Consider the following 13,963-nt stretch of genomic DNA (forward strand, 5'->3'; position numbering starts at 1 on the left):
AAAAAAAAGACATACAAAGTAGTCTTACATGATTTATCACAGCATTACCGTAATTATTCAAAATACTAGAGCTCTAATGCAAAACACTTCCATGAGCAATTCATAGCTAGTGTTTCTTGAGTAATCACAGTCAGGAAATGCAGCACCAGCACCTGAATTTATAGTGCAAGCATTTAAAACAAACAATGACATGACAGCGAGATATATGAGGGTCATTCAAAAAGTTCTATCTCCATCATCACATCTCTGTTATTTTATGTGCCAGGGTATTGAAATTACCCATGATTTATACCCTTTAAATCTTAGTAGGCTGTACAAACCTGGGGCCAGGGTGTCCCCTTTGACAGACGTAAGAAATGGGTACCGGTAAAGTTAATTTTTTTATTTATACCGGTACTTCCATGGTCTGAGCTGCGCGCCGAGCATACACAGATGCGCGTAAACACAGAAGAGCATGACAGTCAACCGGCCGGTCACAGATATAGGCCTTGGTTTCTTTTTTCTGAGTGCATCTGACTTGGTCTATCCTCTGTGAAATTGTAGAAATTAAGTGGAGATAACCTTGTATTTATTTAATTTTGCAATGCTATTAATTTTCGAATGACAAATAATAAAGGTTTTCTGGTTGTAAAGGGTCCAATCTATCATTACCAGATTTCACTTTAGCGAAAATGAGTGAAGAAATGTGATTTTGGACCAAAACAGATTGCTCAATTTTTGGGTACAAAGTCGGGTAGTTTTTTTGTCTTAAAGAATACCCCCAGCAGACAGATACTTCTGTTTTTTTCAGTGTACAAACTTTACATCATTTCCTTCCAAAAGCCATGAAAATTATATCATATCAACGTTGCAAACGGTCAAATCCCACGTAAATAGTCCAAAAAACGCATATAAAATATTTTGTCAAAATTGTCTGTGTGGAAGCCACGGAATCAATCAATATTGCTTTTGTAGTAGACAAGGACATAGAACCAATCGATGCGTGGAGTTTATACAGGGCGTGAATTCAACCGATCGGATTGACTCGTGGTATTCGGAAAACTGTGTAATATCAGACCTGCTACAACAAAACATGCATAAAGTCGCAATGGCTTTATCAGACAAAAATCCAGTATGATACTGCCCGACTTTGTCATGTTTATGAGGATGCAGATTCCATAATATTCTATGGCGTAAAAAGCCGATCTAGTCGTAATTTTATATACTTTTACTTCCATTTTTGTCCTAATGAAAACCGTTGAACACTTCTGATTTTGTTACTAACTGACAGATCAATGTTTTATGAGCAATTTACCTATGGTTATTTTCTAGGGGAAGGTTGTAAACGGTCAGGTCCACGGTTTATTTGGGCACAGTTCATGAAACCTTCAAATTTATCATATTATCTTAACGCAATTATTTTCCAGAAATATTTTATGAATACCAGTTCTTTGCATGATAAGACAAGGACAAACCTACAAACATAATTTTGAGGCTTTTAAAACAACTGATGACTACTCCATAACTATCAAAAAATGGTTTTAAGATGGGCCTTTACTTCGGCAAACTTCGGAAAAATCAGTGCGGTGACTGGGTTGAGAAATTGCGAGCATAGAAACTGTGACCTCGTAATGCATAGATCGTGACCTGCCGTCTGACTGATGATAAACAATCGTGCTGAATGGCTGATCAACTCTTGACAACAAGACAGTTGACCCATCATGTCCATTGTCTGGTTGTTGATGTGGCATAGGACTGTACTACATGTAGTAGGCGACTTGTCACTTCTACGCACAAGGAATAAACCAACTTGAAGCAATCCAGAACAGAGCAGCCATATTTGTCGGTGGGAAATACGAAAGAAAGAGCAGCATTACAGCAATTAAAAACAAACTGAATAAAGAAGAAAGACGGTCCGTCTGACAATTTTCTAGCAAGTAGTCGCGGGTCACCGTGCCATTCCAGTGTGAACACTCCTGTGTCTGGTCGAAAGGAATTCAAGAAATACCTCAACCACAAATAACTATATCCCTATATCCTGCAACAAGAACTGCTACAAGTACTCATTTGTACCACGAACCCTAATTGACTGGAACGTCCTGCCGCGCGCCACAAGGCCCACAATCAATATCAACCATCCAAGAAAAGAAAGCATTCAAAGCTGCTGTTCATCACCACTTACTCCAGTAACCAAACCATCTACCAAGAAAGATACGCATGCGCATTGTATCCTGTCCGGTTGACTCTCCTTTACAGTCATTCAGTCAGTGCCAGTGGGACAGGTGTTTGACAGTAGGCCCTACTTTAAGTTTAAAGACAACAACACACAATGTGATTGTGAACACCAGCACGTAGCTGCACCACGGAAGGAATAAAAATATAACTGTAAGTGCTGGAACAACCCGACTGAGAGAGTGTAGGTAACCCAGGCAAACCTTAGTTAACACATTTGCTAGTCAGCCAAATTCGCCGATAATGTCAATGCATTTTACATAGAAATTTAAAACAACTGCCCGAAGAAAGAAACCTATAAATATGTTTTCTATACTTCACTTGACCCAAATATATGTTTTTTTATGGTGATAAGTCACCCACACATGAAATTTTAGAGGGATTTGGATAGCATTACCATTAAAAAAAGCTGCTATCATAATGAGACTAAGATCTAGAAACACCCCGAAATGCCGTTTTGGGGAATTTTGCTAGCTGAAACTTTTTGATGAAAGTCAATCTTTGACAAGATGTAACTTTGCTACGGAAAGTGCTATGAAAAAATGGTTTTCAGTTTTGGCTTTATTTACTCAAGGGCTTTAATTTGATATATAAAATGATGCAGTTTGATGGCAAATTTGAATTCACCTAGCATACCTAGAGAGTGGCCCCATGACAGGTAAGCTATATTCGGGGCTTGAGATTGGAATTCCAGTATCCTTTCTCACGAAGTAAGGGCTAAGAGTAAAATTGTACAATTGTGTTTGGGAGTGGCCTTCTCTCTTTCTTCTTTCATTTGCTTTTCCTTGTTATTTTCTTCCATTTATTGCTCCTTTACTTTGACTTTGTTTAATCAAAGCTATCTAGGCCAGGCCAGCATGCATTTTAGCCTACACTGGCTATCCAGACTTGTGCTGTTTTATAGTATGAGCTTGGAACGGTCCATGGATTTCCATGGATTAGCATGTGTCCGGTCCCTCACGGACCAACCTGGGCTGGGTAAACAAACAATACACCAACAGAGATCATGAGATAGATAGTTCTACATGGATAGGTAAGCTTAAAAAAAGAAATGCAAATGCTAGACTTCATACCTTGTATCTTTTTGTAACAAAACCAAGATCCACCCGCACAAAGAGGAAATAAACCAAACGCAACTCTTTTTAAAATGAGATTCATTTTATCACCCGACATATTCTACTATTCTGATGGCAGAACCATCGGATTTAAGCATGAAAATTTATCAGCAGCCGACGTGCCCCGGGAGAGGTCATAGGTCAGCTGTTTTTAGGTCAAAGTTTATGATATAATTGACCTTTAAGAAATTTTGTTTTTAAAGAAGAAATTAATAGAAAAAGTGACAATTTAGTTAATTTCTATTGAAAAATTTATCTTTAAAACATAAGTTTTATTTTATTTCATATTTTATGATCTCAGTTTTTCCAACAATAGAAATTTAATTTGGGTTTTTATTATCAATACTAGCGAACGAGACTGCCCAACAACGTTCGTAGCAACACACGTACACTGTCACGATTATTTTGCAAAAGTTTATTTTTTTTAAATAGAAGTTTCTACTGAATTTAACTTGCGACAAAGTAAACAGCATGGCAGAGAAGATTTATGCACTTCTCTGCAAGTTGGTCAGTTACTGATAAACATTGATTCTATCTATATAGCCGACACGCTGAAGATTAAACTACCGAGTCAGTAAGCAGATCAATCGGAATGGCCGACGTGCAGGTAAATATTGGATAAGCTTATAAATACAGGGAATATGAAAAGAGGAAAAAAGCAGACTGGGAGGGGGCAAAGATTCTCGAAAAGGAGGGGGCAAAGATTCTCGAAAAGGACTTAAATAAACACACAAGATGGATACGCGAGGCATTATGGATCAGAAAGAGGGGGCAGGAGACGCTAAATCGCGATTGAAGGTGTATATTCTCTAATGCATTCGTCAATTGCAGTCCCGGCTCCTGGGTACCCGGGGCACTACGGGGACCTAGCCGGGACATGGCGGGAACTTCGTCAGCAATTTCCGCCCGCTTAGCCGGGAAGATTTCGCAGTACTCGTCGTGGAGTCGGAGGAGCCGGGGGGTGGGGGCGTGGGGAACTTGTCGGGTACTTCGGCAGAGACTTGTAATCGGCAAAAAATTTCGTTGCTGTGGTATAAATGATTTTTTTTTATTGTCGCGTCCGACGAGCATACACCATTCTATGTAGGCAATGTGCTGCTGAAAATAGTGCCGTGATTCGTGAAGATGGAAACTTGCGAAAAAGTTCGCTTTATTCTTTTATTTACTCAATGAACTTGTCCTTTTAATATATAAATATGCGTGATATATCAGTTTGAAATATACTCACTTGAATAATCCAAAGTAGTGGAATTTATATTCAAAATTGGCGATTTTTTCAATCTGTCATTTGGATTTCATAGTACTGAACATCAAACCTTGATGACGTAGTAAAAGTGTAAGCCCTTTCTTATCAAAGTAGGCAACCCCTGATACTGTCAATCCATCTCGGCTTCAGGGAAATGCTACCGAAGAGCGGCCGATCACTCAATCGGCGAAAAAAGTAGGTCCGATTCACTGCTTCGGACAGTACCGAAACGAAGTTCGTTGAAAATGGGAGGAGCAAGTTCTGTTCATTCATAAAATGTGTAGAAACTCTCAGGGCGGTGTTTCTATATAATTTATAGATGATTGGAAAGAGGAAGGCGTCGTCTGCCGCAGAGGCGCAAGACGAAACTTGGACAGATTTCGATGGTCCCGTATCGTGGACCCAATTTTTACAGACATCTATGTTTCAATACGATTTTTCCGTAAACTATAAAAACCGGGGACCAAAACGTAAATCTGGCCAAGTTCTATGCTTCGAGCTCTGCTTTTCAGATTTGTGATAGATATTGTTAAACGATCCAAATTTGCAAAAGAGTGGGAGATGAGGCTGTAGATCATGAAGTGAAACATTTAATGAACCCTATCTATGTTATCAAGTGTTTTATTTGTTTCATTCATAAGACCATTTTAGGATACCGAAAGGAATTGTATACATATTGTCAACTCTAACTTTAATTAATTGTGTGTGCTTTTACAAAAGAAAATATCATTCCTGCCAAAGAAAATGTACATTTTATCTAAATATATGTCTTATTATTTTTGTATATTATATTTGCTGAATAAATTGAATTTAATTGAATTGAATTATAAATTCTGTACTCAAGTGTTTGTTATTTTTGTAAATTTTAGAAGTCATTGTCCATAATAAACAACTTTGACAACAATTTAAACATTTTGTTTTGCATTTATACAAGAAAAGGAGGGGAAGCAAGACTAACAAAATAATGTTATGTCTCAAAGCACATGTCGATTTCAAAATTGAATGCGAATCCATTTTTTTTCTCCTTTTAAAAAACTTAAACCTATATGAGCCTGCTAGGAAAAACAAGAATGTGCAAAAGCTCTGAGACATAACATTTCATTGTTTAGCCTTATGCTGGTTTCATTGAGTGTTTGCCGCTTGCAGTGCTGCTCCGTGAACGATTTTACTGTTTCAAAGTTCTAACGGCACTCCCAAGTTGAGTTCAATTTGTATTTGGGTAATTGGCTTGACGCAGTCAGATTTTTTGCGGCAAAGTTTGGCTTGCAGAGTTACTCAAAATCACCATCAAAGCGGCAGACAATCTGAGCCAGTATTTATGACTGCGACTACTACAAGCATTGACTTCAGCTTGACGAGAACACTCAGTTTCTGGTACATATTCTTGGATATGTCATGCGGCAAAAGGAAAGCATTACTTCCTTCTTATAAATTGCCAGTCCGATATTTGCTTCAATGCTTAGTAGTAGTTTGGGACCTAAAGTTAGTGTGATAGGGACAAGGTTTGTGTGGTCCAGTTTTGACTTCAAAATGTCAAAACTACTACAAGAGTTCTTCGGGCAGTCGCACAAGACCATAATACGCCAACACTATCAGTAAACTCTGAACAAGCAAGTGCAAAATGCAAATTAAATGTGAAGGCAAAATTAATATAAACATAAAATAATGTTAGAAATTCAATTTCAAAAGGTGTAAAAAACAAACGAACAAGAAAATTGAAAAATTGAACTTGATTAATTTAAGACAAGTTTAAGGCAAGATTTCCCAAACATGTCCTCAATCACATTCAATTGTATTCATAAAATCGGCAATGCATTTTATCACAATCGGACATCAATCAATGTCAATACACATACTACGTACGATGCTTAAAACAAGTTGTAGTCGCACAATGAAATTATTGACATTTATATAGCGAATTCGCAAATATTATTAAACATTGAGGGCAGAAGGGGTTTGATGCTCATTTTCCTACCACCCAGTCTCTTTTTTCAACTTAATTCGACCATGGTGTGTCCACACAAATTGTCAACAAACAAAGTTTTGGTGGTCACGCAACCTTTGACCTGTGTCTGAACTCCCCGTGCATGTTAGCCAATCAGAGCGCGATTTGCACGTGATCGAAATTGCTCCGTTTTCCGATTGACCTTGTTTGGAACTAGCGAAATATTGCTGGCTCCTGATCGTTTAAACATTTTATAGCTTTCTATTCGAAGATGACAGAGCAGAATAGTTTATTGAAGCTGATATAATCATCTCAGGTTTATTCTACAACTTTTACTTCAAGAAAATCCGTGTATCAGGCGCTGCTGTTTTGCTATTCACATTTTGTGCCCTTTTTTGTGATTTAACTCGCTGAAATTAATTTCCAAAATCACATTTAAAAAAATCATTTTTCAATTCTAATAACTGTTCGACGAACAATAACTATCGTACATGCAATTTATTTGCATGGTTTCTAAAAATATTTTTCTAGGACTTTTGTGGGATTTCAACCGATATCCCATCTCATTAAATATTCATATAACGTGTGACACATAAATATACACAAAGCACACACAGAGCGTGTTATGGATGTTTGTCACATGCCGTTGACAACAAATACAGCTCAGAAACTCTTTTATCTAAAATGATGATGATGAGTCGCTATCTAGCACGGTACTCACTGACACGCACGGGGGGACTTCGTCGGGAGGTCGGCGGGGACACGCACAATTTCCCGGGTATAGGGCCCGAGACTTCGTCGGAAACTCGTCATCAAATATTGCCCCGCATTGCCGGGTATTCGGCGAGTACCGTCGGGAAGACGTCAGTTACTCGATTTTTCAAAGCGAGTTGATGCCGACTTCCCGTAGTGCCCCGGTACCCAGGAGCAGGACTGCAATTGACGAATGCATAAATCACATATATGATCCACTACTAAGAACTGTGCACCCTAGGGATGAGAAGTCTCGCGGGAAAACCAGTGGATCATCGCATTACTGAAGAAGTCTTCTGACCAGGAAGACGAAACTGTCTGAGTAGAATTTCATTGGATTTGACTACATAATCAAAAACTTTAGTTTACTTCACAATCCTGATGAATTTGTTTCAAAAAGTAGTACCGTATGTATTTTTGTCTTTCTGTAAACTGCCACTTGTGCATTTACCCAGTTCATGAGTTGTTGTTTTACGAGAATCTTTGCAAGAATCGATTCGCGGATTCGCATCAGATTTCTGACCCTTACTTTCGCACCTGTGAAAGCAATGATTGGCATTCTTCTTCAGAGAAGAACGACAGTCCCTTGCTCAGATTGACGCGAGCGACGAGCGCCCTCTGTTAATGAGCGACATAAACGAAGCTTTGTGTTCACTTCAAGAGCGCCTATCTGCGCCGACCAACAGTTTGACGCAAAATCGGCCCGGGGGGGGGGGCACTGTAATGGTGAAGGGGGTATCAGGCACGTCAATGGACTCACAAAAAGCACCCTAAACACGTATTGCTGAGACTAAAATTGCACCCCTAAACAAGTATAAGTAGTGCGATTTGCTACCCTAAACTAGTAGTTGTGGTCGCATGTCATGAATTGGTCATCTTTTGTGTAACATAATGTAAAATGAGAAAAATATCACCAATTTTGATTCAATTCAACACAACTTTTAATGAATACATTTTAGACCATTATAAGTATATATTTCTGGAAAGCTCATATTACAAGGATGCCAAATCAACAAAGCATAACATCATAATACAGGGTGGGTGAGAAATATACAGGGTGGAACAACAACAAAATTAGCATCTTTCTTGTCATGGTGAACCCCATATTTTTCCTTTTCTGAAAGCTATGTAGATCAAAATAAATATGGATTCAGAAAGACATTGCATGGGTCCTTCAAACAAATTAGGAAGAAAGAGTTTAGTATCGCTTGCGTTAAACATACAGGGTGGTCAAAAATTGTAAAATAATTTCACAATTTTATGACACTTTTCAATCAAAAATTTTTCCTCCATTTCTGGCACTAAAACTAATAGCATAATTGAATTCCTCATAAAATTTCCTTAAAAATATGTGTTCTTTTGAATAAGCAGGGTGACTCAGGCAAGAGATAGTCCATTTAGAAATGTCGGAGCATAGTATGCACACTTTGTACAGTAACATATAGGGAAAACTGTCTTAATTAGCATTTAATTAGGCAATTAATTGGTTACATCTTTTGTTACAGTTGATGTACTATGAGGTAGATCTACAATCCAGGATGATATATGTGCAATTTGAGGTCCATGCTATTTGTACTTTTCAAGATACAAAGGTTTGAAGTTTGCCATATTTTCACAATTTTGTGTATAACCCTATGGGGTTTCTCCCGAACCGGCTCTCCGAACCGGCTGCTCCATTGACACATCTTACATATTGAGGTATAAATCTCAAAGTACTTGTCCAATTGACTTGGGGTTTTTTGTATTTGAAAAAGAACATAATTATCTACAAAATGACACCAAACTTTCTACAATCGGTATTATACTTTTAGAATAAACCTAACTTGAAGTGTGAAGAAAGCGTTTTCATGTTACGGCTGCTCCATTTTTGGGTGACCTATTTGTGACATGCGACCTTGTCTTTTCCCTACCCTAAACAAGTAATAGATGCAATTATTACCCCTAAACACACAGAAACAGGTGCTTTTTTTAAAAACCCTAATAAGAAGCTGCTGCCTTGGTCAATTTTGGAAATAACGTGATTTTGGGGTGACAATCAAGTCCAACAGGCTGCGAGAATTATTATTTTTAGCTTGCCCGATCGGTCAGGCACTAGTCAAGAATTGAAATTTTATGTCAAATTACCCCTAATCACGGCAACAATTGTCGACGAAGTCACATAGGCTTCTTGGCTTCATGGATGTTTAGGCCTGTTATTGTACGGTAGTAAATAATTGTACATTTAACATGTTCATTATGCCATTCCTTTTATTTTCAGTACCAATTTCCACGTAAAAACAAAGGGAAAAATCCTGAGCTTCCCGGTTCCTTTTTACCAACATTACCAGCAGTAAGTATTTCACTGAAATAACGTTTTTACTGCCATAACCAAAAATAATGCTTTGTGTAGAATGTGTAACAGTACGCTGTTATGCGAGACGAACATAAAGTTTATTACCCTGGCAACTCTTTTGTTAATTAAAGGTCTTTCATGTGATGTGTTTCAACAAATCACTGGTATATATAGGGCTAAACCTGGACTGCTGTGTAAAACATCTTCATAAACACCTGTACATTAAGCTTTACAATTAATATTGTTTGACTATTTATAGCATACATTTGAAAATTTATGAAACTTTTTTTCAAGTTCTGGGAGCACAAGGAAAATGATGAGGGAGTTCTTAATTTTTAATTATTAACCATATTTTAGCCCTATGTTGCTAAGAAAATCTGTTAAATCGTCAGGATAGACCTGGCATTTGAGTTGGTAAGAAGATTTGTGAAAAATGAGTTTGTCATTTTAAACAAAAAACCTTATTGCATCGGGTGCGGGCGGGAAACAGGAACCAAAACATTGTTAGTGTGATTGGGTGGGAAACAGAAAACAATTGATTGACTTGTCATTTCCTTATTTTGTGTACATCAAGGGACCCTTAGCTATTACAGATACAGGTAGTGCACATAATTTGTATAACAAGCTGAGAGGTGTGGTCATGTTATTATTTTTTTTTTTTTCATGTTGATTTTTACACTCTATTTTTTTGTCATTAGAAACGTAGCAAACCAATATGGCAAGCAAACCCCCATCATTTTTACTGTCTGGAAAACCACCAGAAGATGAGATTGAAGATCTCAGTGTATCTGCACAAATCAAATCTCCAAGTAAGTACTAGCGAAAATTGATTGATCTATCCTTCATGTATAAAGCATGTATGCACAAAATTAGCATAATTGTCAAGACATTATTGAATAGATAGACAGCTTTATTCTGTAAACTGTATAATCCCTGTCTTGTTGTCAGGCTATCTGAGTATGCTTACATCATGGAAGAAAGAGATGAGAAGGAACCACAACGACTTCGATCGGCCAAGTTTTAATCCGCTTATCTATTGACGCATGAAAAGAAAAGCTATCAATGGTACTTCCTTTCATGTATGATCCATTTACCATGATCGATGCTTGGCGTAAATCATTACTGGAAAAAATTTATAACAAACCCATCCACGAACAAACAAACGCTACCCAGAAGTAAGATTATGGAATTTCACTGATGCTCTGAACATGTATAGTAGCTTTGTTTTGGGATCTACAGTCAAACTGTTTTCTTGATCGTGTTGTGTAGAAAATGTCCTATAAAACATCGAAAAGGTAATCAAAATCAGCCGTTTTTTTGCTGAGTTTCATCTTTAGCAAATAAGGTAAGATTTTGGTGACTTTTTCGATGAAAAATAGATGTAAAATGTTCTTAAATAATGCACAATGTTCCGGTTGAGTCCGGTACATAAAACCTGTTTAATTTAAGGGTAGACGAGGTGTTGTTGGTCGAAGCAACCAAAAAAATCGATTTTCATTCTCTAGATCAATAAATTATTGACAAATAACACCTTGATGTTTTGCAAAAGTTCATCCTACAAATTATATATTTTGAAAACTTGCTTAATTTATTATTGTTAATGAGTTATGTACATTTTACAAAAGTGTTGTTGTTTCAGCCCTCTTTACAACATAACTCAAGAACCACAGGACCTAAAAAATTATTTCTGTGATATTTGAATTCTTCTACACGCTCGCAAGGAAATGAGCAATGCAATATTTGCCAAAGCTCATTACCATTCGCAAGATGTTGTGAACTACCAAATCGCAACACTTTAAAATTGTGTATTACCTTAATAGTTTATATGTGTATAATCGTAACTAGCTAACTCGTTTCAGTGCCAAAGACTGCCTACTCTGAGAAAAAAAGTCATCAAAGTTCGGAAAAATTGGGCAAAATGGAAGAAAAAGATGTAGGCCATCAATGACCGATGATCACGTCACCAGAGAAAATCCTATAGGGTGCTTGCACGGAAGGTCATTAGTTCAAATCATCCTTCACACACGCTCCAGAAGACATGCAAATACATGGAATACAATACCAATCACCTATTTAACGCGGGGTATTGATCAAAGTAAATCCTCATGAATAACAATGTCAACTAAATGTCGGTAAAGGAGTGGACAAAGTGAATGCGTTCGTTGTGGTTCCTTCTTATCTCTTTCTTCCATGCTTACATGAAGGTGATTAATTGAGTTCAGATGCAAAATGCAATATATCTAAAGGCTGTGTGTATGTGTATTTTTGTATTGACATTAATTGTTTATATAAAGAGACACCTTTGTACTGGCTGATTAGCAGCACTACTGAAAAGGCAATACATTTAATGAAATCTGATGTCCTTGAAAAAAATACTGTAAAACTTAAATGAAAAATAAAAAGGTGTCAATAATAATATTCATTTAAAGGCCCATTTAGTATAAATCCCAGTATAAGTGTAACAAATTAAAATTGTGTACAAATTGCCTAAAAGTGAAGGGCAAGTCATTCAAATTGTCATTAGGTATTTTTGAAATGAAAAATTTGGCAAAAAACAAAGAAAACAGTTGTAAAAAGTTGAAGGCCCATTCATTTTACAGATTTGTGTAAAATGTCTTCGATTGCCTTTAATACATGGCTTTGAGCTTAACTACTAACAGGCGATGTTAACACACCTATGACAGCAACAAAGGTGCCAAAACCTGAATTTTGATGATTTTTATGATCCTCCTGATTAACATGTTGCCTTTTGTGGCTGACATCTTCAGTTGCTATTGGGAAATGTCAAAGTCAAACTTAATTTATAGCAGAGCAACTGGCAAACATTGTTGGATAGGCTTGTCTGTCTTCACAAAGCTCCAATTTTATGAAATACCAGCAAAAAAGGTTTTTCACATGAAATCAGTCCAAGAATACCACTTTTTACTGAGACTGCAGTAAAGGAATATAATTGAAGTACTTGCAATAGCCTTGCATTCTGTCAGCAATTTCTACTCTCCTTTCATGCAATTATCTTACAGTGCAAGCCACCAAGAGATGCAAACAGCAGTAAACCGGACACTTTTAAAGACAAACTATGAATATCCATTTAGTGCTGACAATTAATAACTTCTTTTAAGCTGGAAGGTCATTTTCATATTAGATCACAGTGCTATGTTTCTTTGTTGTTTGATACATAATTTTCTTACTAAAGTGATCCATACCATAATTTCTATTTATTGTTGCCCTCCTATTGAAATACACGCAAGATGAATTTACCTTTAACCATTGTCCAATGTTGTTCTTGATTTAGCCAAGAGGAGAGGCAAGGGTGTACGCAGTAAATCATGGGATCCAGATGCCAATGGAGCTATCAATGGCAGTCCTAAGGCTAAAGGCTTCTCACATCCGCGAAAGGATAGAGAGACCTTTCGCAATGCGTTGGTCAATATTATCATGTAAGTAACACAAATTTAATCCACATTGTGTTTCAAAAATTGATTGCACAAGTAATAGTAGATGTACAATTCATTTGGTGTACATGTATTGTATAATTTATCTGGTGTAAACATGTGCAGGTATAACATGTTCATTATACACTTCCAGGAGGCCCATTTCATGAAAACTTACAACCAATCTTACTGTTTGAATTATCACTCATGATAATAACGTAATTTTCAAATCACATGATGTAAGATGTTGTGAAACAGGACCCTGGTTGAATTTTTGGAAACTTTTTCAGACATCAAGTTTGGATCAAGATCAATTAACTTTATTGATGCCATTTCTGATTTCAGAGAGTTGAAGTGTTAAAAGATATTCTTCCTACCTTTATGGTTTTATGTTATGTTAACTTTTAGGATAGGTTATAATGGGGTTTTATACAGTTCAGGTATTTTATTTTACAATTATTCCAATATTTTAAGTAGATCTTTTAAAAGTAAGGTTTCTACAAATTCATATTATCTGGTTAAAAACTTAAAAGCTAGGCTGTTATAGGTGCGTTGGCATTACACTTATTTGTAATCAAACCTTTTGGTTTTTTTATGTTACTCTGCAGGCAACAAGAGACATCCCCTAGCAGGCCTGCCTCTGTTGAAGGTGAACTCCCACCAATATCCAGGACAGGATCTCCCACTGCTGCAGAAAAAGACATCTTGGTGAGTATTAAAGTTGTTGTTTTTAACATGGTACTAAATACATTTTTTTTGCTTGGGTATTGAAGTATGATTTCCTAAGAATTTGTGCCAGTGGCCATGAAATCGTCCCTCTTTAATGTGTAAGCTGTTACATCCACACTTTCTGTATTTCTTGATCAGTTGTACACAGCATAACATTTCTGGGGGAAAGATGTTTCACTGACACAAACTGATTTCACTGAA

At 36.9% G+C, this 13,963-nt stretch overlaps 2 protein-coding genes across 2 annotated transcripts in view; one reads left to right on the forward strand and one right to left on the reverse strand.

Moving 5' to 3' along the window:
* The window catches only part of LOC140152839 (cytochrome c oxidase assembly factor 1 homolog), a 32,244-nt gene extending 28,790 nt beyond the window's left edge, over nucleotides 1–3,454 (reverse strand). Inside the window, exon 1 of the mRNA XM_072175360.1 lies at nucleotides 3,285–3,454. Coding sequence (XP_072031461.1) covers nucleotides 3,285–3,384 — 100 coding nt within the window. The 5' untranslated portion in view covers nucleotides 3,385–3,454. The remainder of the gene's footprint in view (nucleotides 1–3,284) is intronic.
* Nucleotides 3,455–3,686: 232 nt separating this feature from the next.
* The window catches only part of LOC140152840 (dynein axonemal heavy chain 7-like), an 83,992-nt gene continuing 73,715 nt past the window's right edge, over nucleotides 3,687–13,963 (forward strand). Inside the window, 6 exon segments of the mRNA XM_072175361.1 lie at nucleotides 3,687–3,933; nucleotides 9,528–9,599; nucleotides 10,301–10,325; nucleotides 10,328–10,411; nucleotides 12,895–13,039; nucleotides 13,642–13,741. Coding sequence (XP_072031462.1) covers nucleotides 3,919–3,933; nucleotides 9,528–9,599; nucleotides 10,301–10,325; nucleotides 10,328–10,411; nucleotides 12,895–13,039; nucleotides 13,642–13,741 — 441 coding nt within the window. The 5' untranslated portion in view covers nucleotides 3,687–3,918.

Source organism: Amphiura filiformis, chromosome 5 (genome assembly GCF_039555335.1).
Source record: "Amphiura filiformis chromosome 5, Afil_fr2py, whole genome shotgun sequence".
NCBI classification, from domain to species: domain Eukaryota; kingdom Metazoa; phylum Echinodermata; class Ophiuroidea; order Amphilepidida; family Amphiuridae; genus Amphiura; species Amphiura filiformis.